Source organism: Euleptes europaea, chromosome 1 (assembly GCF_029931775.1).
Source record: "Euleptes europaea isolate rEulEur1 chromosome 1, rEulEur1.hap1, whole genome shotgun sequence".
Taxonomy (NCBI): Eukaryota; Metazoa; Chordata; class Lepidosauria; order Squamata; family Sphaerodactylidae; genus Euleptes; species Euleptes europaea.
In genome coordinates this window covers 67,337,462-67,363,520 of record NC_079312.1, presented here as the reverse complement: position 1 = coordinate 67,363,520, position 26,059 = coordinate 67,337,462, and the positions used below count along the sequence as shown (strand labels likewise).

At 42.8% G+C, this 26,059-nt stretch overlaps 1 protein-coding gene across 1 annotated transcript in view; it reads right to left on the bottom strand.

Annotated features, from left to right (window-relative positions):
- Positions 1 to 25,630, bottom strand: part of VGLL4 (vestigial like family member 4) — a 112,935-nt gene extending 87,305 nt beyond the window's left edge. Inside the window, exons 1-2 of the mRNA XM_056863194.1 lie at positions 25,603 to 25,630; positions 17,484 to 17,560 (exon numbers count right to left, since the gene is read on the bottom strand). Coding sequence (XP_056719172.1) covers positions 17,484 to 17,547 — 64 coding nt within the window. The 5' untranslated portion in view covers positions 17,548 to 17,560; positions 25,603 to 25,630. The remainder of the gene's footprint in view (positions 1 to 17,483; positions 17,561 to 25,602) is intronic.
- Between the last annotated feature and the right edge of the window lie 429 nt (positions 25,631 to 26,059).

The following is a 26,059-nucleotide window of genomic DNA, read 5'->3' as shown; positions in this document are numbered from 1 at the left end:
TAATAGGGACATTCTCTACTATGCAATTCTCTACTACCATATTCCTTTTTCTGTAACAGGACTCTGGGAGGTTACCCCACCTTAGAGTCACTGGAGGGTCACAGAAGGCTGCATCAGCTGATTACTGGTGAGGACACCACAAGAAATTATAGCAGCTTCTTTTTCAGGTCAGAGACTGAAAAAAGTTGATTCTCAACCATTCTCTCAGTGTATGGTAGGTGAGGAAGGGCAGAAAATTCCTTCCTATAACCAAAAACAAAGTATCACTTCTCTTCCCTTTTACGTCTTCAGTATTAAGTGAACACAAATGGTCTGACAGCTGCTATTATCATAAGTTAGCAAATCCTTTTTTTAAAAAAATTGGCACCAATTTATTCTTAAATAAATATAGGTGTGGGACTTTCAATTTGTGTATGTTGATTTTTAAACAATGATTCAGGACCCAATGACACAAATCAAAGGCCAAATGTAACCTTTTATCTATGACAGTCATATTTATATAAACCATAGCCAGTTCTAGCTTTCCTGGTTGAATCCTGTTGCACTGAAGACAAATATATCTTTAGAGGAAATTAATTATTTGTTCCTAAGCCTTCCAAAATTCAATTATTTTGGATTCATAAACAATTATATTTGAAAGTAATGTGTAAATACCATCCAAAAATATTAAAATGTAAGTCAGCAAGTATAATCCAGATAAAAATCAGTTCACTTTGGTCTTGTGTTGCCACTACACAGAGATAATTCCCAGTTCCGCTCTCATTGAAAGCAGAGGCATTCGTAGCAGCAATGAAGCATTTGCTTCTGTGCGATTTTCTCATGCCCATTAGTGAGCTCTTTGCCTTTTGTTTTGTATCAGTAGTACACATATCACTATAGTGTTAGGACACTACAGCAATATAGCATATATCTAATTACAAACCAGGACATCGAGCGTGGATCAAAAACTGCAAAATGGAGCCAGGGAAAGAGAGGAGATTTCTCTACCATGGTCACTCAAAAACTCAAGTGGTAAGGTGCGAAAGCTCAGGACTCTGACAACTCCTTGATGTGCAGAGTTAGAGTGAGTGGCAAGGCACTTTGCGACAGAGTCCTGCCCCATGGGCCAAAGAATGAAGTCCCTGGTGGGCCTCAATGAACATGGCTGCGACCTGTCACTTCACATGTCTGTTTTGCTTTTCTTCAGGTGATGGTCCAACAGGGCAAAATCTGGCACAGGCCAGTACCCCCCCAAACACACACACACACTGCTCAGGCTGTTGTCCCAGCCTGCCTTCTGAAGTTGACTGCTGTTGTCAGTCTGCTGCTCCATCTGCAGCTCTGCCCCACCTGGATACTTGCCTCACCCCAGGAAAGTAACAGTCCGTTTCCCTGTGGCTCGTCACAGATGACCTCTGGAGTCCTCAGCCCCTTCTCCCATTTGCCAATCAATAAAGTTTTGTTTTGCACCAGAACTGTTTCTCTGTTAGTGTGAAGCAAGCGTGTTTGGTTGAGGACCCACCAGACCTGTTTGGGGGAAACACCTGGGAGTTGTTCTCCACATAATTGCTGCAGACCCGAATATATCTGGCAGTTCTATGGAGGGCGCTAATGTGGTCTCCAGAGACAATCAGAAATATCAGGATTTATCAGGCAGCCTTGGGAGTTGACAAGAGTGGCTAGTTTTGTTTCTCCTTCCCCTGAATTCCTATGTTTCCTGAGGAAGAGACTGACACATGGTACAGCAGTCGCTAGTTGCTGCTTATGTCAGTTTCAAATGTGCCTGTGCCTGTCCCCCCTCCTTGCCTCAGTTTGGCACGTGCTGCCTGGCCAAGTGGTTGCCCAGCTGTTGAATGATTGATGAGAAGGTGTTTAAAAAGGAACCTACCCAAGAGCCAGGGTCTCTGACCCATTCCCATGCATTCCACAAGGGGTTCTGGTATGCCACTGGTCAGTAGGGATTGAACTATAAGTCAGTAGAGCAAGCCAAAGGAGGACGCAGACCACAAAAATGAAAGGGGCAAGTAAATGGGTACAATTCAAGCTCCCAGATGCAGTGTTTGCAGTGGGGCCACTGTGAGTGTTCAGGTCCCAGCAACCACCAAGAAGGTCTAATTTGCCCAGCCAAAGAATTTGGAGTTTCTCGTTAAGAGCTCTACTGCACCAAACTTCCATGTGGGGCTTTGATGCAGTTCTGAACGTCATGACATATCATCACACATAATTACAGAATGACCCCCACTGGACAGGGCCAGCTGGGGAGGGGATAACCATTCCATTTCCCTGGGAGCAGTAGCCTCACCACCCATGCCTCCCTTCACTACTTGGTGAAAAATAGGTGGTGGTGGGGGGGAACCCCATTTAAAAACTGGGTGTATTTCTAAAAACAGGCAGCTGCAGCTTCCCCACAATCTTAATGCCTGCACTGCCCATTCCCTCTCCCCAATCCAAGCATTCCCATAGGTGTCGGCTATTTTCATCTGTTTGCTAGCCGGGGGAGAAATTGCTTCCCCCAAGTCCCGTGGCCGTTTTGCAGCTCCCATTTGAACTCAGTGAGATTTTAAACCCTTCCAATCCATGGAATTTACCAACCTTGACCCACTTTATCTTCAAAGCTGCTATTATAAGGCGGTAAAACTCCAGTATTCATCAACTGAGCCAGCTGGATAACAGCAGTGGGGGGGGGGAGTCAGAACGTACGGAGCACTGAAACCGAAGCTCTTATCTAGTTTCCATCATGAAAACTCCCCAGACTGTCAGCGTTTGGTGGGTTCTGAGGCCTGCCAGGGTTCCTTTTTCTTGGTGGGTCATTAGGCAGGTCTCAGACTGTGCTTGGCCACTTCTCTGCTGCCACCACTTGTTCCATTGGCCCCTCCACTGCCGCCACTTGTTCCATCGGGCTCCCCAAGGGTTCCCTTTCCTGTCGGGGTCAATCGTCACTGCCCACAGGTGAAGAAAGGTGAGGGAAGGCTCGCCACACCTTCTCTTGGTTCAGTAAGTGCAGGGAGGAGCAGAGGTGCTCTGGACACTAGATATTACTATTTTTGTTTCCACTAACAGGTCACACAGGACAGTATTTCAGGTCACGCAATTCTGAACTGAGGACGTAAATCAAACCATTACTGGACTTGTGTCGCATTGGACAACAGTTAAATGCATCAACACCACTATCAAATATATTTAAAAGTAAAAAATGCACCTTCACTGACATACCTCCTCGTGTAAACTATTATAGTGCAAACTATTATAGTGCATTAACAAAACCAGCATCAGGGGGGGGAAATCAAAAAAGAACGAGGCAAATAAAGCAGCATTAATTTCCATCTTTTTTCTCTGCAGAAACATGAACTGCTGCAAGGCAAAATTGCTGATGAGTAGGGATTTGTTTTGCCTCAGCATTAGATAGAGCTACCCATATGCAACCATTTAGTATAATCATCTGCCTGAATGTTCTAAAATAGCATATAGTTTTACCACTTAATAGTCAATTGACATGGCGAGGGGCATGCCTATTTCCAACTCTCCCTAAGAATCAGCAACAATTTCAAACTTGTCTCTTATTTTTCCAGCTTTGTTTAGTGGGCTTCTCCAAACCACCAGATAATTATTAATACTGTTCAGCCAGAGAACAAAGCCAGTACTTTTGGGGAAGGACTCAGTTTCAAGAATTGCAGAAATGTAGTATGCTAAGTTTTTTGAACACTAAAAAGGGCTATATAAATATTTTGGTGAAAAATAAAGGACACTAAGTGGTCCACCACAACTCTATTGTTTCTAAAATAGTTATCAAAATTTTAAGTAACTGATGAATAAAATCAAACATCGAAGCTAATGCTGCCACTTTAATTGTGCTATCATTTTCTAGAACTTCATACCTCCCTTTCCTTGGTAGGATATACAAATACTTGTAATTCATTTGTAATTACACCAAAAATCAATTCCTCTTCCATATATCTTATAATCTTAGTACCTGATGAAAAGCAACAGGTGGCTATAAAAATGCATGAATAATTCAAAGCAACTGCAAGTAATCTGCAAGAAGAAGTTGCCTTTAGAGTCTATTCCTACTACTGAACTTTTTAAAAAACTGGGACAACCCATTCAAAGCTAACTGATAGAGATCTGCAGGAATTCAACACGTTTTTGAAATTTATTCCATCATATAAATCACACTTTTAATCTGGAAGCCATTCACTTTAAATTCTTCTTTTAAACCTCCCCTTTATTCAATTTACTATAGCAAAATATAAACCAAGTAGCTTAACACTTGAACTTTGCTCACTTTCCCCTTCTTAAACCTAATAATTTTAGATAACATGTTATGCTATCCAAGTTATATTCAGAAGCCCAGAAACACACACACATATAGCTGTGCTAACACATGACTAAAGTCTGAGGTGTGTGTGTTAAGTGCAGTCAATTCAAGGTGACCCTATGAATTAATGACCTCCCAAGAGTCCTATCATTAACAGCCTTGCTCAGGTCTTGCAAACTGAGAGCTGTGGCTTCCTCGATTGAGTCAATCCATCTTCCTCTTTTCCTGCTGCCTTCAGTTTTTCAAAGCATTGTCTTTTTCATTGACACTTGTCTTCTCATAGGCATTTCAAAAAGCAGTGTGCCATGTTCAAGCACTCTTCAATGCAGATTTATTGCTGTGGGTAGTGGTTAAGAGCTGTGGACTCTAATCTGGTGGACCAGGTTGGTTTCCCCACACGAAGCCTACTGGGTGACCTTGGGCTACTCACAGGTCTCTTCGAGCTTTCTCAGCCCCATACCTCACAGGGAATCTGTTGTGGGGAGGGGGAGGGAATGTGATTGTAAACTGTTTGAGACTTCTTAAAGGTAGAGAAAAGCAAGGTATAAAAACCAACTCTTCTACTTCTTCTTAAATACAGCCTGACAGGCCCAGACAAGTTGCAACCCACTAAACTAAATGCAGCCTAAAAGGCTGCACTGAAACAAGGGCAGATTCTAATAGCCGAACATATCTTTCCTACCTGTCCCTGTCCTTTGCACATCATCTGAAAGCTGCTCCTTGTGACTGGGTTCTATTACTAGAATTGTTTGTCACGTTAACAGTTTTGATTACATTTATTAAATTTCCATGTGGAGCCCTAACGTATGTAGAACTCCAACTTTGGATAAAGGGCTTGGGTTTCTTCAGATGAACCCTTGAGATTTTATTCTATGTTCTCAATAATAGTATTAACATCACCAACAAATAATCACACTGCAAGGATGTTTTGCTTCTATGAAGAATAGCAGCTGCTCATTTCACAACAGAACCAAGCAGAAACTAATAGCAAAGTAAGCCCGTCTCTAAACAGAAAGATGCATCAGCATAGCATCAGATTTGAAATTTTATTTAATACAGTTCATAGCAGATGTCATCTTGTTTGCATTTAGGTCAGTAGAGCACCTCACACAAATACAATGACATGTTGTTTACAAGTAGAAAAAGTCTATTGTCAAATAATCTTACCAGATTAAAATATTTTAACCCGACTTCTGTTGTATGTAAACATCATTCAGTCAGTATCATTCTATAAAACCATAACTTCATTACTGTTTAACCATAGATGTCCTAGCCTATACAAGCCTCACACAAAATAATTAAAAATGAAAAACTAGCAATTCAGTTTGCTATACATTTACCTAGCAGGGAAAAAGAGATTTGTACAGTTACAATGTCTGAAGCTATCTTGTACAAACTGTAACTAGTATGGACATATTTTTAAATCTTACTGGTCATTTTTGTTTTAACGTTACTTTTAATCTATCACCGTTTATTCTGTCCTTTCGGTTCTGCCATTAAAACCCTTCCTGCAGGTGCAAAGATGTTCATGTTGCATGAGAAGGCTGAACAAGCCCTACATTTGAAATACAGTTTCCAACTTTATGGAGGAATTTACATGCAAATGTAATCACTGAATATCACTGAACTCCATAGTAACATGCTTGAGAAACTGCATAAAAGTGAGGACTCCTTACAGGTAAAAGTTCTGTTTTTTTATAAACACACTCAGATGTGTTGCAAGTGGGTAAATCATTAGTTTAAAAATATGTTTCTGATGTTGAACAGTTACATCCAAATTTTTAACTACTATGACATGCCACTTAAAGGAAAGGCATGTTAAATTGACCTTGAAAAGCAAAACATCCAAGAGAGTCATGGAAAGTTCACCAGAACTGACAGGTTTGTTTATTTATTTATATCCCCCTTGCTAGCTGTAGTTTTCTGCAGCTAACCCTACTCTTTTGTATTACCAAAAGATACTGTATAAGCCATTATTCTTGCTAGATTGAAAAATGTAGTTGTTTCTTGCACACACACAAAACTCTCTGTAACTTTAACAAATACATGTTCCCCAAACAGTTAAATTTGTCTGAATAGAAACACCCAACATCTGGTTTACCTCCAAATCACGTGTGTGTGTGTGTGTGTGTGTGTGTGTGTGTGTGTAAATTGCTGAAACTAAAATTGTGGGGGGGAAACCCCCCCCCAAAAAAAGGATTTTTGCTATGCTTTCTACCCAGTTGTAAACATTTTTTAAAACATCTTGGTAAGAGCTTGGTTACCACTCTGGGGTGCTGTAACAACCACTATTTGGGTTGCAACTGGCAGAATTTCAGAGGGAGTACATGGGAGCACTGTCAGTAATGGCACGACATCACTTCCAGGGAAAACTCAGAAGTGATGTTACTCCACTCTAGGAATTGCTGGAAACTCTATGGTAAAACCAACTGTGGCCAAACTGGGAATTTGGTGTGTGTGTGTGTATTTTCCCCCCCACCACCACTCAGATCAGATTGCTGGCAGGAGGTCTCCTGCCACAATGGAAGACCTGGCAACCTTGACCACAATGTATGCCAAGGCTCCTTCCTGGAGCCTCAGCGGTGACAGTGGTGATCAGGGCAAGGAGAACACAGTGGCAACAGCGCTACGGTGGGGAGGACTGGAGAACACCAAGTGGCGCTTCTGAGGAGTCCTCGCATACAGTTTTGGAGAGAGGTGGACTATAAATAATATAAACCAAAAAATCCCCTTCTAGAAGTAGCTAAGCCAGTGTCTAAAATCATAGGAAACTTTTGAACAGCATCTTATGCTGCACACAAAGCTGTATTCGGGGGTGGGGGGGTGGGGGGGGGAGAATCCTGATGCACAAGAATGTATGCCCATAGGACTTCCAGATCCCAACCAGTAACAACTGCACTTCACATGTCTTATTGTTTCTTGCCTAAGCTATGCCATCTTTACAAAACATATTACATTTGCAGATTGAAGAAATCAGGGCTACAGAAGGATTTTTCCTGCATGCACCTGATCCACCTTGTATTTCAAAAGTAACATTTGTGCAGACTTCGATAAGAATTCGTTCAAAACCGGGGGGTGGGGAGAGATGAAGAAAACGCTACAGGAAGATTTCGTTATCCTTGCAATTTGAGCAGGATGCAGACTAGTGTGCAAACAATAAGGAGAATTATGAAGACTTATCTAATGTTTAACCTCATTGTTTATGTCAGACAATTAAACTTAAATACAGCATACATGTTCACAATAGCATAAATTACTTCCTGGAGTAAGAATTTATGTCCTTCATTGTGAACTGTTGTCTAAGAGGGAAAAACACATTTTTATAGAAGAGTCAGTTTTTATATGTCAACTTTTTCTACTACTTAAGGAAGAATCAAACTGGCTTACATTCGCGTTCCCTTCCCCTCCCCACAACAGACACCCTGTGAGGTAGGTGGGGCTGAGAGAGTGTGACTAACCTGAGGTTACCCAGCTGGCTTCATACAGCAGAGCTAGCAAAATTGGAACAACCTCAAAAAAAACTTGGGCAGATACAGGTATATAGAGTCTAGCTCACAACAATGAATTTGTTAGGCTTGAAAATGCCACGAAACGCTGTTGTTGTTCCCAATTTCAGAACATCTACATTTCTATTGCTGGAATTTAGTTTCGTAGACTCGAGACCAAGAAACCGTAAGGCAAATAAAGAAGAACTTAGCTCAGCCTGCATGCATTTCCTAAGACATGTTTATAAACAGCCATTACCCTTTTCTGTGAGGTAAATAGTTCAACAGTTATCATTGCTGCAGTGTCAGTGAGGCTTGTCCAGAGCTACACACACAATCAAAGCAATGTGTAGAGAGTTGCTACAATCAACTACTTGAACAAGGCCTTTTGGGGGTTCGTGCAGTTACTAGGGAAGTACACCATCCTGCTTCAAATATATTTATATGTTTAACAGACACACTACTGAGGCTTGAATGCTGCCATACCACCTCATATAACATGCGCCAAGGGGTTATCTAATCAGAAATAGAAATATAACATGTTAAATGCAAGGCTGTCATTTTCAGGCAAGCGTTTGACAGATAAAGAATAGTGCACATATTAGTTAAGTGTGAGGTAACAGTTGGTGTATTTTAATTAACTGTTTGATTTTTAATTGCCTGTTGTAAACTACACTGAGCCATTGTGCTCCTTTGGAGAGTTGGGATATAATATTTAAATGAATACATAACTAACAAAGAACCATACTTCCTAGAGCCTTCTCAGTTGTACTTTCTTATACAATCTTTTAAGATTGACTATCTTCTATCGTAATAGCAATTACTTGATCATTACTAATTAAGTGCTTCCAATTTTTTGCTCTTCATTGCGTAATCTAGAAGAACGACAAATTATTAACTAGGATAAGAAACCAATAATTTAAGTTTAAAGTTGATGAAGGGTGCATGTGTGTACTATTATATTGAAGCTTGGGCACAGATATATATATTTTTTCGATTTCCCCCCATTCTTTTCCCCCTTGTTTTCTGTACCCCTATATATAAAAATTTTATTTAAAAAAAGATTGACTAGATGGCCTCCACTAATGAATTTACAAATTACTAAGATTATCAGGCTTCTGGATTCAAAAAAATTGAGCAGCAAACACAAGCAAACCAGTAGATCAATTTTGTATTTTATTCAAGGCAGTGTTAAGCACACCCAATAACTATGTTTCACTTACAAGCATTTAAAATATTGCATTGATTAACCTGGATGACAAGGATAATGATTGCTCACTAACAGCTGGCTCTTTTGAAATGAACCTGTGAAAGAATTTCTGCCGGCTCAAAGCTCGTGGAATCTTACTAGAGACCTGGGCATATTTATAGCTGCAAATCACAGTTCAGTGTATACAATCAGTTAATTACCCCTGAGCTAACATTAGTAAAGTCTGAGCTACATTTATGAATTGCCTCTAATTACTGTTTTTTGTTGTTGTTTACTTATGCAACAATCAGCTATCCATTACTGTACTTTCACCACATGGCTAGACATCTAAAGCAATATTGAAGGACAAAGGTTTTATCTAGAATCTAAAATGTCTGTCAACTTCTTAGGACATCTCTCAGTCTATAGCTGGATAAGCCACCAAGGTGGGCAACAACAATAAAATCTGTTTGATACAAAAAAGGGACCAAAGAAACAAATAGGTAAAACATACATAAAGATACACATAAATTTATTGCATTTAAGTTCTATTATGTGCTAGTATAATAAATGCAGGGTGTTTGAGAGAATAACAAACAGTATGTTCTGTTGTTACAAGTTTTTATTAAGGGGTATCTAAGCACAGAATGAAACCGAATACCTGTCATGGGGCAGCCTGCTGAGGCTTCCTCAGATGAGGAGGACCTTGAAGCAGCAGTGGGAGAAACAGCAGCAGGCTGAGCAGTCACAGACAGATGAGTTCCCCCCCCCCATGGGTACAACCGTCCAGAGCAGGGCCTGTCAGAGGGCCAGCCGCAGGCAGTGTCACCAGAGAGCCCCCCGAAGCCACTGGAACAGAGGAGCCAAAGGTTCAGAGCAATCCTACACGAGCGTAGGATGAGTGCTAGACTGTAGGCCCAGCTAAGAGCACTCCCTGCAGACTGTGATGAGGCTAATGAGCTGCACCCAGCAAGGAATGCTGAGTCAGAGAAACAAGCAACAGCTGGTTCACCCTAGGCCTATTTAAGCAGGCACTTGCATCTTGGCCAGTGTGGGAACAACTTGTTACTACCACCCAATGTGCTCTTTGGACTCTGATATTGCTGAATGCTCTGGTGGCCTTGACTTTGGTTCTGACACTAAGACTCTCAAGGCTTGGACTTTGGAATGGACGTGGACTTTGCTTGTAATACTGACTTTGGACCCAGACCTGGAACAGCCCGGTATTGATCCTTGGACTGCTATTTGACTACACTACCTGCCTCTGACCTTCAGGTCTGCCAACATTCAGGACAATACCATAACTTGGCAGCGGTCAATGAGTTCTGACGTTGGGAAGCAGGAAGAGTCCTCTACAGCTGAACAGCAGCTGCTGTTCAGCTGTAGAGGACTTTCCAGCCAAAGAGGTACAGCTGCAGAGGAAGTAGGGAAGCCATAATGTTAGTGCCTACTGCAGACTGACTCGTGGTCTGTCAACAGCAGCACATTGCTGACTCCAGGCCCCCATCTACTTCCATTAATACCTTGAGTCTCCTGCAGGACAGAACACATTTCTGTTTCCCGACAGTGGCCTTCTGCCTCTCAACACACCATATAACTGGCTGACACTACCATGCATGCTATTACAGCCATATAATTGTGATTGAATCTTTCCACCACAAAATCCTGGCTAGTTATTATCTTCATGCAAGAGTGCTATGATGAAGAGACTAACCTGTCCAATGCAACACTGAAGAATCTCTGGTTTTCACTGTTACAAAGTCCCTTTATGCTTTTGACAGTTAACACCTCCACTATATACCCACACATATTCTACTGTTTCCACCTGAAACAGAATATAGAATCTTTATAATAACTTCATTTGAAAAAGTCCCTCCCTGCAGCTAGTTCAGTGATGGCGAACCTTTTAGAGACCGAGAGCCCAAACTGCAACCCAAAACCCACTTATTTATCGCAAAGTGCCAACACGGCAATTTAACCTGAATACTGAGGTTTTAGTTTAGAAAAATCAACTTATGAATCAAAGTCCTCCAAAATGTCCTATTTTTGACAGCCTTGCTCAGATCTTGGAAACTGAGGTCAGTTCAGTCTTGATTTGATCTATAACCCACTGGTTTGTTTTTTTTGGCATTCCACGGTATCCATAGCACTCTCCTCCAACACCACATTTCAAAGGAATCTACTTCACTCACTACTTATTGCTAAAGAATATTAAATAGAACATTTACTCACACAATCATTCTTACTAGTCATACTCTTTATGGACTAGCTGCTGCCATACATTCAGGAACATTTAATGCCTGGATAGGCAGCAGTCATAATAAGAGTAAATGGTGCACAGGTGGTAGTTTCCAGCAGTCCTCTCTGTTACTGCAGCCCTTTCTGTTCCCCCAGAAAAATCAATCCCAGAGCTGCAGGACCCACAGGAGCAAGATACAGTTTTAGGTGGCTGGAGTTAAGAATGAAAAAAGAGGGGTGAAATTATTCCTCCTTCCTCTTCTGCACTCTGGGGTCAATTTGTTCCCCTTGTTCCTCCGTCCCATCTAAGGTGCATGGTTGTTCCTCTGCATGGATCCTGTGACCCGAGGAATGATCATTCCAGGGGTCGAAAGGGGATGCAGGAACAGAGAAGAACATGGAGAAATGTCCCTGCCTGGCTGGTTGGATACATGGCAGTGTTGTATAGAGGTCTGAGTCTCCTTGATCTTAGACTGACACCTGAGTTCAAATCCCCCCTCATCTATGAAAACTTGCTAGGTGACTTTGGGACCGATTACTTTTTTCTCAGCCTCTCCTGCCCCACAGGGTTGTTTACGAGGATAAAAAGGGAGAACAATGAATGCCGCCCTAATACCTTTGGAGGAAGGATGGCATAAAAATGTAGTAGATAGCTATGAAGGAGATGGAAGGGAAACAGTGCTGTAGCATTTTGTGTTGTCTCCAGGAGTTTCCCAACCTGGATCTGGCAACCCTACCCTGCCATCTCCAGCTGGTCGCTGGGGGGGGGGGACACCTGTCCTCTCACTGGCCAAAGGGACAAAGCCGAATGCCCCGCCGACCGCGGCAGCCCAGGAGGACCTGACGTCACGGCCAGGAAGGGAAGAGCCAGACGCAACCCGGCACAGGGGCGGCGGCAACCCGGCACAGGGGCGGCGGAGCCCGAGAGACGCCGCCGCCAGGGACCGCGCCCCGGCAAGGCTCTCGGCCACAGCCTCACCCGTCTGAGGTGGAGAGGCGAGAGGCGAGCGGGAGCCGACGAACAGCTGAGCCGCGGCCGCAGCTCAGCAGAGAGAGGGAAAGGCCCAGATGCCGACCGGGGAGGCCTTTTGGAGCCCCAGAAGTGCAGGATAGGAGGCTCAGGAGGGGGCGGAGCTGGGAGGGGCCTGGCCCAGATAAGCCCGCGGGAGCGCAGAGGCCAGGAAGAGGCTGGCCATTGGGGGAGCATTGGAGCCACTTCATTCTCCAAACCAAGGCAGACACGACAGCTCCTCAAGTTACCTGCGCGTCCCCACAGAGAGGGCTCTGAGTGCCCACTCTGGCACACGTGCCATGGGTTCACCAACACAGATCTAGTTGGTTACACTCCCCAAATCCGTTTTCCATTTCCCTAAACAAAATTTACATTTTAGATGCCAACAGATTTGAACTTTGCAGATATATGTTTGCACTGTGCTTTGCTTGTCCCTCTTTCAAGTGGATATCCTTTTATGATTACATTTGATATGCGCAGCTAGTTTACCAGTGCTATGCTGAAAAGAAAAATACTATTTGTTATCAAGGCATGTCCGCTAAGCATATTTGCTTAATAATCACATCATGAAAACCATGAAACAGGAACAGATACATGGACAGAATACATTTGTATTTCTCAGTGCTGCCACTGTGACCTAAGCAAATGCTAACCATTTAAGGTCTATTTTAAGGTGGCAAAGAATAAAATAAGATACTAGTAGCTAAATCAAGTGACTGTTCTATTATAAGCAGAGAATCTCCTAAATGCAGGAGCAACTATGCCAAGGATGAAGGCTCATCTTCTGCTCATCAACTGTACCCTAAAGAGCTTTATTTAACTTGACAAGACAACAATCAAAGGATATCACTATGATCCAATCAGCATGCAGCCAACAATTCTGAAGTGATTTCTGCTATCCATTTGTTAAGAGTAGACAATTTTAAATTGGAACATGGCAGAAGTATTATTGGGTGTTTAGCAAAAAAACAGGAGGCCAATATTTTATTTATGAAAATAAATAAACCCACCTTTCCTCCTGGCTAAAAACAGCTTACAAATCACAATGGAAAACATCGTAATTTAAACAATACCAAATAAAAACCCAGAAACTCCCCCCCCCCCAAAAAAAAGATTCTTGCAGTCTATACCCATTAAAAGCCCTGGCAAATAAGATAGCCTTGCAATGTCTCTAGAAAATATCTAAAGATGGTGCCCTCTCTCACCTCCTCAGGAAGTCTGCTCCACAAAGTAGGAGCTACCATGGAGAAGGCAGGGGCTCTGGTTGGTCCAGATAGGTTACCTGAAGTGGCAGCCTAAGGACCATAGATGGCACACAGGGATATATGGGAAGAGATGATCCATTAGGTATGCGGGTCCTAGGCTATAAAGGACTTTCAACAGTCATAACCAGCACCTTGGAACTGGGCTCAAAAACAAACAACCATTTGATGAGCATGCAAGGGATGGGGAAGGTTAAGGGAGGGGTTAGTTGGGCAATCAGATGTGGGAGGCTTGACCAAATTATCACAGAATCCAACAGGCATGAAGGTGTGTAGGAGACATGCCCTAAATTTGCATGTTATATAATAAAATAAAACATTGCATCTCTTAGACCATGGAGTAACTTATGCTCTTCCCACTGTCTCGGGTACCCTATTGTTTGTGCTCTCTCCTAGACCTTCTCAGATCTAATCACCACACTAGGTCTCTCTGTTTGTGCAAGGTCTATACAGTGGAGGGAACTGCACAAGGCTGTGGCTGGTCCAATATGGCAATCAGACTTTTGAAACTGCAATTCTTTGAAGCTCAGTGAAATTACGTATCATTTAAGACTGCATGGAAGTAACCACAGTGGTTAAGCTGTTCGGGGGTTACTATTAAATGTAATGGCTGGGAAAAAGTTAGTCCACTATCCAGATTTTTATTAAAATGAAGAATCTAGAAATTTATTTTAAATTTTTTGGCAGTAATATTCAATTTGCCCTGACCTGTATGGTCCAGGCTAGCCTGATTTCGTCAGATCTCAGAAGCTAAGCAGGGTCAGCCCTGGTAGTATTGGGATGGGAGACCACCAAGGAATACCAAGGTTGCTGTGCAGAGGAAGGCACTGGCAAACCACCTCTGTTAGTCTCTTGCCATGAAAACCCCAAAAGGGGTCGCCATAAGTCGGCTGCGACTTTACAGCACTTTATACACACACACACACAATATTTAATTTGAGCTGTGCAAACTCTTATTCCTACTCTTTTTTCCAGGAAAGGCAGGTGTGTTAACAGTATGGCGTTATGTGGTTGCAAGGAAGTTTATATAGACAGTTTTCAACTTGTTAAATAGACTGGAAAATGGAGTAATTGTCTGCTTTGGTGCTTGGCTTTTAAAAGCATTACTATGCAGCTTGGTGCTCATTAGCACAATCACTAGTTGATGTATATTATGCAGCTCGGTGCTCATTAGCACAATCACTAGTTGATGTATAATTTTCATAAACGGTGAGAGATGGAGAAACATTTTTCACATTTGTTTTGAAAGATGCTCATAAGAGGTTCAACTGACTTGTGAAGACACTGCTTTTTTAAGGATACCAAGTTTTCCTGTCTTAACCATACCAATTCAGCAGTGTGGCAGTTTACAGTTCCTGTTGTTCATAGAAAAGAAAGTCTGTTTTCAGTCTTTCTGTGTCATACTGTTAGAACAACTGTAAATAACAAAATCTGTCTGATATTCGAAGATTATTTGTAGAAGTTAATCTACTTTGAGGTTGTGACACAATTGTTAACTATTTAACATTTTTGTGATGAAACATAGGCAGCTGTGCATGAAGTAGTAACATATAAAAACGTATTTGCATTTTCTATGGCATTCTTTTGTAGAATAGGGTTTATAAGCTTGGTCTCTATTGTAACTGGGAAGAGTAAACAGACTAAATACGTAGACCTAGATTTCTCCCCCACCTTGGCAAATCATACCTTCCCAGCTATACTCTTGGTTCTTCCTGAGCAAGTTATTGTTATTGTCCTTTCTTTCTAAATCCATTTGAATTCCTGGAAAAAAACTAAACCACTATTCCACTAAGCTGCTTTATGTGCTCCCACCAAGCAAGCTGTAGCAGTGATTATGTACCAACTACAAGCCAGATGTTACATTTCTAGTCAAACATTTTTTCATTTGAATTTTTTTCATGTGTTTGATACAGTGAAGAAAGTCTAAATGAGGTTTTTTTCCACTAAGGAAGGCAAAAGGAGCTTTTTCAGAGATTCTGATCCTGTAGACCAGGAGAACTGCCACAACCCAAAGTGTGAGGAATTAGAGCACAAAAACAATAATAAATCAGGATTTAAATGGGGCACCATCCACAAGTAAGCCATGCCTTTCTCTCCATTCCCCTAACAGTCTATTTCTTTTCTTATAAAAACCAACTCTTCTTTTTAACATGCCAATTTTCTCTACCTTTTAAGGAGAATCAAACCAGCTTACAATCTCCTTCCCTTTCTCTCCCCACAACAAACACCTTGTGAGGTAGGTGGGGCTGAGAGAGCTCTAAGAGAATGGTGACTAGCCCAAGGTCACCCAGCAGGCTACATGTGTAGGAGTGGGGAAACCAACCTGGTTCGCCAGATTAGGGTCCGCCGCTCATGTGGAGGAGTGGGGAATCAAACCCAGTTCTCCAGATTAGAGTCCATCGCTCCTAACCACTACACCACACTGGCTCTCAAAAGAGAAGATGCTCACATTTCCTGTTTTTAAGAAAAGAATACAAAATTCTTTATATTTTTCAAATGAATGGGGAATATTAGGATCCACCCTAGTATATGACTTGACAAGCCAGGACCTTTGCATTACCCAGAAAGAAGGCTGTTGCAATTCCATACATGATCACGTTTTTAAAAATGCACAAAAAAATGCATGTACAAGGCCTACCTAAAACACATGTACACACATGCACTAATGGAGATGCAGCAATAGCACATTGTCAGTGCACATATACTATTTATCAAATGCTTTATGCAGATTCTTCATATAAAGTACATAGATGGGAACAGAGGGCAAAGCCCACAGAAGAATTATAAAATACAAAACAGGCTTAGGGTACACAGCGTAAAGCCTACAGAAGAATTACAAAACTGTTCAGTTCACACATAAGAATATTGATTAATCAAGTGCTGAATAACCTAAGTCAACAAAATAGGCAAATAACCATCGCTATGGGTTGGCAATTATTTGTACAGTGCCCACTGAGTGTTAGAAACAAACAATCACAGTCAGTGTCAACAGCAGTGTTTGAAATAGTTTATATGGGAATTCTTCCAGCTTCACTTTTTTTGGCACATAGTTTCTTTTTCACTAGCATTTAGCAAAGTTTGTGGTGGTATAGTTTATACACTGCAACTGGATGCATCCCAAAACAGAACCTAGGAAAATAACTTTAAAAATCACCCCTAATCTTCAACTAATAATGGCAGGTGATCCAATCACCTCCTTGCTATAACCCTTGATTAACCCCTCATACCAATATTGCAATTCTGACCTTTGCACCAGGACTTACATTAAATTATAGTATCTTTTGACAATGCAGTAGCAAAGGTGTGGGTCTTATGTGCGTCTAATGTCAACGGGCTATGAAAAGGCAGGGGTAATCTCAAAATGGGATTTTAACAGAAGAACGATAGGCAATGGCCGTTGCTGGTGTTTTCACTTCATCCTGAAAATACAAATGCTAGTTTTCTGAATCTTCATTGGTATCATTATCACTTAGTTTACAACTGATCTACTTTGGAGGAATTATTAATAATTTTACCTTGGAACCTATACAATGCCCTGACCTGGATAGCCCAGGTGAGCCTGATCTCATCAGATCTCGGAAGCTAAGCTGGCTAGTATCTGGATTGGAGACCTCCAAGGATGTACAGGGTTATGACGCAGAGGCAGGCAATGGCAAACCACCTCTGAACGTCTCTTACCTTGAAAACCCCACAGGGTCACCATAAGTCAGCTGTGACTTAAAGGCAAAAAAACCCTGCATAATGCTTTTTAAATTAACAGAATGTCCACAATTATTCTCTGTCACATGCATGCAAAACTCTATGAGAAAGACCATAGTATATACATAGTATACAGCACAGAGTGAATCCATTTAGAAGTCACTTATACACTAAAATAATTCTTAAACCATTTTTCATTTATCCAGGAACTGGAAGGCTGACAGGGCAGAATTTAAGCCAAGTATGTAGTGCCTGTACTATACCAAGACTCATAGTGAAGCCAACGGTTCTATTTCAGACTTACGTTTTTCATCATCAGCATGCACTAGGGATGCTGCTCTCGACAAAACATCCAATGGAGTCTCCATTCCTGGCAGGATCCTGAATGGAAGAGGATAATATAATATTACTGTCTGAAGAATTAACAACAACAAAAAAGAGAGAAATGCCTCTTCCATCCAATAACCAGTAGATAATTGTAATATAGGGGCTTCGTTAGTAAAGCCTTGAAAAAATACATCACATAGTATTTGGCACAAAATTGTTTTAAGTCCAACTTTAACTAATTTTTACCAAATCAAGTAAGTATGATGTGCAGATAAGCTTCCCCATGGTTAACTAATGCCAACATCAGACTTAAGGTCTTTCATATGGGCTTTTTAAATCCATGGCTTCTACAGGTAAAGGATTTTTTAAGGTTTCACACACCTAGAAGATGAAGTGTGCCAAAAAATATCAAAACAAGTTTTGGAAAAATCCAGATAAAGGCTTCATTAACTGCAGGAGGACAATGTTTTACCCTTAAGGTGTGTGAACCTTTTTTTTTTTTAATCATTTTGCCTTCAGAAGCCAAAGTGAGTTTAAAAACCTCTTATGAAAAGGGAACTTAAAAAGCATTTATCATGATGGTTGTGCTGGATGACTAACTGTGCAAGCCTGAAGGGGAGCCTGGAGCTGCTCAGGCCGGTGTGACCCCACCGCCGGCATCCATGCCACTTGCACCATGCAAAGTGGCACATACGCCAGTGCAGGGCGACTCTGGGGAGCGACACAGCAGTGTGAGCCTCATGCACCGGCACTGACTCCTTGGTGGCATTTTTCTGGCACAAGTGCCCACACCAGCATCCAGGGGGGCGTTCCTGGGAGCAGAGCTGCCTTTAGGCAGTTTCCAAAGCCCTTTCACCCCTGGAATGCACCACTTTGAGGAGTAGAGTTACACCTGCAAAACAGGTGCGAAGCCCCATGAAACCCCATGGAGGAGTTTCACTGTGCTTTTTTTTAAAATCATTTATTTATTTATTTGGCTGGGAAGCCTCTCAGGAGGTGGCATGGCTGTGCCATCCCTGGCCATGGTCTATCTACCCCCCCCCCACTCAGATTTGCTCTGCCCCTCTAAGAACCCAGAATATGGGAAGATCCCAACCTGCCATCCTGTCTTGCTTTTTTTCTACAAACAATGGAAGGTGCCAGTTAAACATGAAGAAAAATGATGGGTGTGTTTTCCAACTCAGAGAAGAAAGGGATGTCCATGGGGTGGGAGTTCAGCCCCCCAACCCATTCAACATCCCTTGCTCATTTTTCAGTTACCCACAGGGTCTATAGGATTGCTGCATGTATACAGATTGTCTTGGTTACCCTGCCCACCTATCCACTGCTTTCATTACGCTAAACAGGACAGAAGGGAAATCTCTCCATTTATTATTTTGTAAGACAACTGGCATTCCCAGAGCACTGCATGCCTAACAAGCCACGCCATCATTGCTATGCAACGCACAATCCAGAACATTTAGTTTAAAATCCATGAAACAACCCTGGAAAAGTCCTGGTTGCCTTAAAATGTGGTACTAGTGCCTAGGAATTTGAAACATGTTCCCAGTGCTTCCAAGAGCACATAAAAATCCATCACTCTCTCTCTTTTTTTTTTTACAACTATACAGAGACCAATAATAAAACAAAGATAAAAGAGAGACAGGCACAAAACATGGTTAAAAAAAGCAAAGCTAATGCTAATGCCAAATAGATTTGTCAGCTCTTTAGGAACTTTATAGACACCTAGGCAAATCTGCTCAGACACAACAGCTTAACTCACATCCATGGCCTTACTACTAGCCCTGCTGCTTACCTTCTGACCTTGGTGTTGGCTGCCTGCCAGGTTCCACAGCAGGATGGCAGACTGACTCATTCATTCCCAGCCCACTTGCAGCTCCAATATGGACCACATCGGCTTGGACTACTGCTGTGTCTGCCTGCCTCTACATGACTAAAATTTATGGCTCTCTTCACACATCACAAACAAATCAGAGTTCATTCACAGTGAGCACATGCCCCCATATTCTTGGGCTTGCACACTCCCTTCCTTTTTCTCCTCCTCTTGTACGTAAAGCTGTGATTTCAATCTTCCTTGTTTGAGATCTTGGTCTTTGATCCAACTCCAGTTTGTTATGACTTCCAAACATGGGTGTTTTTCACAAACTGGAGAATGTTTCTTTCCAAATAACCAGGAGTCTAAACCAGAATTAAACTGTGATTTACATCACCCAGTATTCAGAAAGTAACAGAAGAAGAAGAGTTGGTTTTTATATGCCAACTTTCTCTACCACTTAAGGAAGAACCAAACCGGCTTACAATCACCTACCTTCCCCTCCCCACAACAGACACCCTGTGTGGTAGGTGGGGCTGAGAGAGTGTGACTAGCCCAAGATCACCCAGCTGGCTTCATGTGTAGGAGTAGGGAAACAAATCCAGTTCACCCGATTAGCATACACCGCTCATGTGGAGGAGTGGGGACTCAAACCTGGTTCTCCAGATCAGAGTCCACCGCTCCAAACCATCGCTCTTAACTACACCAAGCTAGCTCTCACATTTGGACATCACAATAAACTAGAATTAGATGGAAAACAAGAAGCCTTCAAGCTTGGACCTTTGTGTGAGGACAGGAGAGTGAAGGAGCACGTGAGTCCAGGAACAAAACCAGATTCATGCTCATAATGTCAGAATGCAGCCTATGGGTTTGGGAAAGGATCATTCCTTCCAATTCAGGAGAGGTCCTTTATCTTCCTGCCTTATCAGTTCATAAAATATCAATTGGAGACCTGAAACAAACCACAAGGGCTGTTTTTAAAAGCCTGACCTCCCCCCACCTACCCACCATTCTAGTCTAATCCGAACTGAAATGTGACTAGCCAAAGAGTGTTCGACAGAAAGAGTCATAAACTGGCATTGCTCAAGAACCTCTGCTGACTCTGCTTGCAAAAAAGGCTGCATCCCTTTTTTCTACAAAAAACGATAACAAGCTCCTCTTGAAATACGAAACATAAGAGGAACAAGCGAAAATCAATATGATAAAATGGATGCAAAACTTTGGAGAAATTATTAATATGGATTTATGGGAAAAACTTTGTACCTCTGAAATGAAATATACTGTGTCCCAAGAAGTGAAAGAAAATTGGTATAAAACATTTTATAGATGGTATTTGACTCCTAATATGCTTTCCCAGATGACTACTCCCGGAAAAAGAGGCGCCTGTTGGAAATGTCAAGATACGGACGGTTCCTATTTTCATGTTTGGTGGACATGTCCAAAGTTACAAACATATTGGAAAAGAATTCATCAAGAACTTCAGTTGATGTTAAATACTAAGTTAACATTTGATCCTAAATTTTACTTACTTAGTATAGTGCCACCAAACTTGCCTTTGAAACTTCAGGACGTTTTTAAATATGCAACAACCGCAGCCAGAACGGTTCTGGCAAGAACTTGGAAACAAACTCACATACCCGAAATAGAAGACTGGAAAGAAAAACTGTTGGAATATGCCAGTATGGCCAAGATGACTTTCGAGATAAACTTAAAATCCAGTGAATCTATAGAGCAATTTGACGATAAGTGGGCGTCATTCTATACCTATATGAACTGCAGCTAACTGAATGAATTATGCTGGCTATGTACTATTTAACTTGTTTTAACTAACTGTTAAGTAAACTCTAGACTTTCATATAATAGAAAATCAATATAAGTAGAATAATTGAATGACACCTTGTAATAATTTTTTTTGTGTACAAAATGTTTCACATTATATAAATGAACTTATTTTCCAATATTGTATTGTTTTTATATTTATAACGTTTTATCCCTCCCGCTTTTTTTCCTGTACCCCTTCAATTATATAAATAAAATCTTTTTTTAAAAAAACAACAACGATAACAGCTCCTTGTCACTTCAGCCAATGCTTTACACACATTTTCACAGCCTCAATAGTCTCAACAGAACCGCAGCAAGCAGAGAAGAGCAGAAGTTTAAAATTATAGAAGACGTTCAATGAAGTGCATGTAAAAATCTGCATTAGAGCTACCTCACAAGTTCTTCCAGCATCTTAGTCTCACCTGCTCTTAGATTATACCAAGCTATAATTTAGATATGATCTGCTAGAGTGGTTTGATAGGAGAAGATCCTGCCTCAGGGGAAGGAGGCAGACTAGAAGGATTTCAGGTTTTATAACTACTAATAGCAAGTATAATTAAAAGGCATATTTTAACAACAAATTGGGCTTTTTAGCAAGCGTTTTCACCCTGTCCCAGAAAAAAGCCCCATATGGAACCATACATAACAGGAATCACCATTTGGTTTCGTTATAACTCTGTCTTAATTAGAATAGCAAGTTAAAATTTGCTATTAAATGTGGCTAATGTGTTTGAAAGGTTAATTAGAATGGGCTATGTTCCTGTGGGAAAGTTAAAGGTACTTCCGCTTCTACAAAACTACTTAACTGTGACTGTAAACTAGCGGCAGTTGTTAACTGTCCTGGAAAAAAAAATCCACAGTGATTCAGTTTCAAAACTAAGCCGGTTATTTTAGTTTTCTTTCCTGAGGACGCAACATTCCATCAAGTTGCCAACTCACCCTGTTGGAGGAGTCTGCTGAAATTGCTTTGTGTGGGAAAACATGAAGAGGAAGTTTTAGACTGAGCAAGAAAAGCAACACTTCAGCTGCTATCCTTATTGACTTGCAACTCAGATGACATTTTGCTTTAAGAAGCTTCCCCATGCCTCGTCAGTCTGAATGTGTCCTGAATGTAAACCAAGTGACATCACAACTGTTGAGGAATGATGTACCTAAGAACAGCACAAACAGCATCCATGGGGGTGCAGGCAGCATTACTACATCAATTGTTAAGGAACCAAACCAACCTAGAAGACGCCCGTTTGTTCGTTTCCAACTAGTCAAAAGGTGGCAACTTATTGAAAAGGCTCTCGTTGGTGTGAAACTATAAAAAGAAAAGCAGCCAAGCAGTGGGTAAAGCAAACAGCTCATTAACAGCAGAAGCTGTTCTGGACTTGAAGAGTCAGAAAGGACCACAAGGAATGCACAATCCAGGAACAGAGGTAAAACTATCAAGCTGTCGCTACAAGATCTAGCAAGCCAGACTTTACCCATTACAGAAACCTGTGGACCAGAGAGTTCTGCCAATCTTTAGGTCTAAGGGCATGTGGCAAGTTTAGGCACATAGAGTAGGAGTGGTGGAAGGAAAGTGATGGCAGAAACAATACAGAAATTCACTTGTCTGCACCACTTCTGCCACTTTGTCCTCTCCCAATCCCACTCTTTTACTATCTCCTCACCTCTCCTCATAAGATGTCTGTTTTGTACAACCAGGTTGGGATGTTTTACTTCTGCATTCTACATGAGAACAAAAGAAAAGCCCTGCAGAATCAGAGCAGTGGTCTATCTAGTTCAGCATCCTGTCTCACATAGTAGCCAACAAGATGCTCTGGAGGTCCAACAATAGGGCATAGTGGCTAAAGCATGCCCCTGATGTTGCCTCCTGGCACTGGTATTCAGAGGTTCACTGTCTCTAAACGTGGAAGTTCCTTCAGTCACCATGGCTAGCAACTACTGCTAGACCTATCATCAATGAATCTAACCCTCTTTTAAAACTGTCTATTCCTGTGGCTTACATCCTTCTGCATAATATTACAATTATGTATTGGACTTTGCAAAACCCTCTGCTATCTTGAAAGTTATGATTCTAAGCCCTTTTCATTTTTAAAAAAGTTAATGTTATATTGTGCACAAAATGAGCTATGATTGGGTAGTTACCCCCATGTGACTTGTGCAAGTCTCCATGGGATACTTTGAGTCTCAAAAACTAACAATTCATTTCAATGGGCTCAGACTTGAGTAACTCTGCATAGGATTGCACTGTTAGTCGTACTAGGATTACATTTTCAAAGCTATGTCAGCAGTTTAGTAAATGTGCATCTTCACATATGTGGAGTTAGCTCTTCACATCATTCTGTCATCCTTTTAATCTTACTAAATGCCTTGGAAAACCAGTCACTATGATCCTGCCTTTGAGGTAAAAATCATAAGTGAATTCATAGAATACTATCCTTTGCTACATAAAGATGAGATTGGTTAGGCATCACAGAAAACTGTAAATAAATAAAATAGACAAATAGGTTTCCAAGTAGCAGAGGGTTTTGCATAGAATATATAAATTTCATGTAATTATGATTGAGAGGCTGGACCAAGGATACCTAGGGCAAGAAAAAGTATGGATCAAGGTGGTTCTGATATGAGCCGTTGGTACCAGAAGCTGTACTTGGCCCCGACACATTTCAGGTATGTAGCGGCAGGGGGCACCCCACTTTGGAACAGTTGGTACAAGAACTGGACTTTGGAGTAGGAAACCTCCTTGCAGGGAAGAGTAATCCGAATGTGGGGCTATATTATATGTAGTGGTCCAAACCTTATTCTGGGGTGCAGAGGGAGTGCAACCATTCCAGTTCCTTATTCAAATCTTCTTCATAATACAGGCTTCTTGGTGGAAACCCAAATAGAAGTTTGTGGTGCCAGAACCAGTGTTTGGATTAGGCAAAGCTGTATGTCTTCTTGCAGGGGACAGTATCTGCAAGTGTGGACTTGTGATTCGGGGTGGTCCAAAGATTGTTTTGGAGTGCAGCTTCCCCTCAGTGCCTGCATGTCCATTTGTCCAGGGGGCACCCCACTTTGGAGCAGCTGGCACAAGAAATGAGCTTTGGACCAGGAAACAGCATATGTCCCCTTGGAAAGTAGAGTCCCCTGAACGTGGGGGTGTATGATATGTGGCGGTCCCAACCTTGTTTTGGGGTGCAAGGGGCATGCAGCCCTTCCAGTTCCTGATTCAAATCATCTTTGTAGTACAGGGTTCTTGGCGACAAGCCAAATAAGGAACAGGGAACCAACTTCAGCCTCGTCTAACGTGCCAATGTGCTCACGCTCGATAAGTAGAGGTAGTCTGCCGCAAAAGTGGGCGAGGCACTGTAAAGGAGAAAGCTGAGGACTCTGCTTGAGAAAGCAAGAGCGCACATCACATGGAAACCAGGCAACCTTTCATCCTTAGAAAATTATGCAGGAGGGCTGTCTAAATCATAAAACCTGGCTCCAGCAGGTTCCCTCAGAATGAGAGAGATTCGTGAGTCAGAGCTGGTTTCATCACATACTCCCCTCCGGACTTCTTTGGGTCTAGAATATCCTCAAGTAAAAGATAAGGTAAACCCTCAGAACAGGACATGTCTGAAGAGCGGGCCACGCTCGACAGCGTAGCTCACCCCCTTATCGTCTCCCTCTCTGCAGGCATGGGAGCATTTAGATCACAACACTATATAAAGTAGTCGAAAAGGGCAAGAGCCCAGTAGCACCTTAAAGACTCACAAAAATATTTTCTGGCGGGGTCGGAGCTTTCGTGAGCCACAGCTCACTTCTTCAGATACAGCTTAGAATGTGAATCCATCTGTCTTTAAGTAGAGGAGAGTGAATTCAGACAAGACAGATGGATTTAAAGGGCTTTGCTACTTAAAGACAGATGGATTCACTTTTTAGCTGTATCTGAAGAAGTGAGCTGTGGCTCCCGAAAGCTCAGACCCTGCCAGAAAATATTTTTGTTAAGTCTTTAAGGTGCTCCTGGACTCTGGCCCTTTTCTACTCCTGCAGACAGACTAACACGGCGACCCACTGGGAATTATCACTATATAAAGGAGCCAGTTCGAGGTAAAGGTTTAAAGGTTCGAGGTAAAGGTCCAGAGAACTTCATTCAGAGCCAGAGAGGACTGCCACAGACTGGGTCCGGTTCTGACACGATCAGGGCATCCGTTAGACCGGGGGTGGGGGAGGGGCAGCCGCCCTCGCCCTAACCCCAGCCTGAAACGAGGCCAGGCCGGGCGGGCCCCGTCCCCCATTCTCCCTGCGCTCCTGCAGGGGGCCGCCCCGCCGCTCCTCAGCATCCGGGGAGCGAGAGGCACCGGCCTGCCCGCCCGCCCCGCGCTCCCAACTCCCTCCGACCAAGTTGCACCGCGTTTCCGCCGTCCCCCCCCACCACCACCACGCCGCTTTTTCCTCCCCAAAGGCTCCCGGTGCGTCCCTCTGCCCCCCCCCCCTCGCTTACCAGTTTGCAGGAGCTCCCCGCTGCAGGGTCGCTCCCCTCCTGCGGGGCCGGGCCGGGAGGGAGGCGGCGAACAACGCGCTCCCCGCCGCCGCCGCTGCAGCAAGTGCCGCTCGCCCGCTCCGGCGGCCGGGCTGGGCTGGGCTGCGCGGGCTCTCTGGCCGGGGAGCGCCCTGCTCGGTGATTGGCTGGCCGCTCGTCTGGTCCCCAAACAATGCGAGCCTCGCCGAGCCAGCAGCGGCGCTCGAAAACCCCCCGCGCGCGGCGCCGCCGTGCACCGGCCGAGGGAAGAATCCCAGGAATGACGGAATTCGCTTCCTAGCAGGTGGGGAGAGCCCGGCCGCCCCATTGGCTGCGCGGCCCATGAGATCAGCATACATTAGCCTAATGGGGCCCTGACATCACAGCCTCAGCAGGTAGAAATTGCACGGGGTGGGCATAAATACCTCTACCGCAGAGG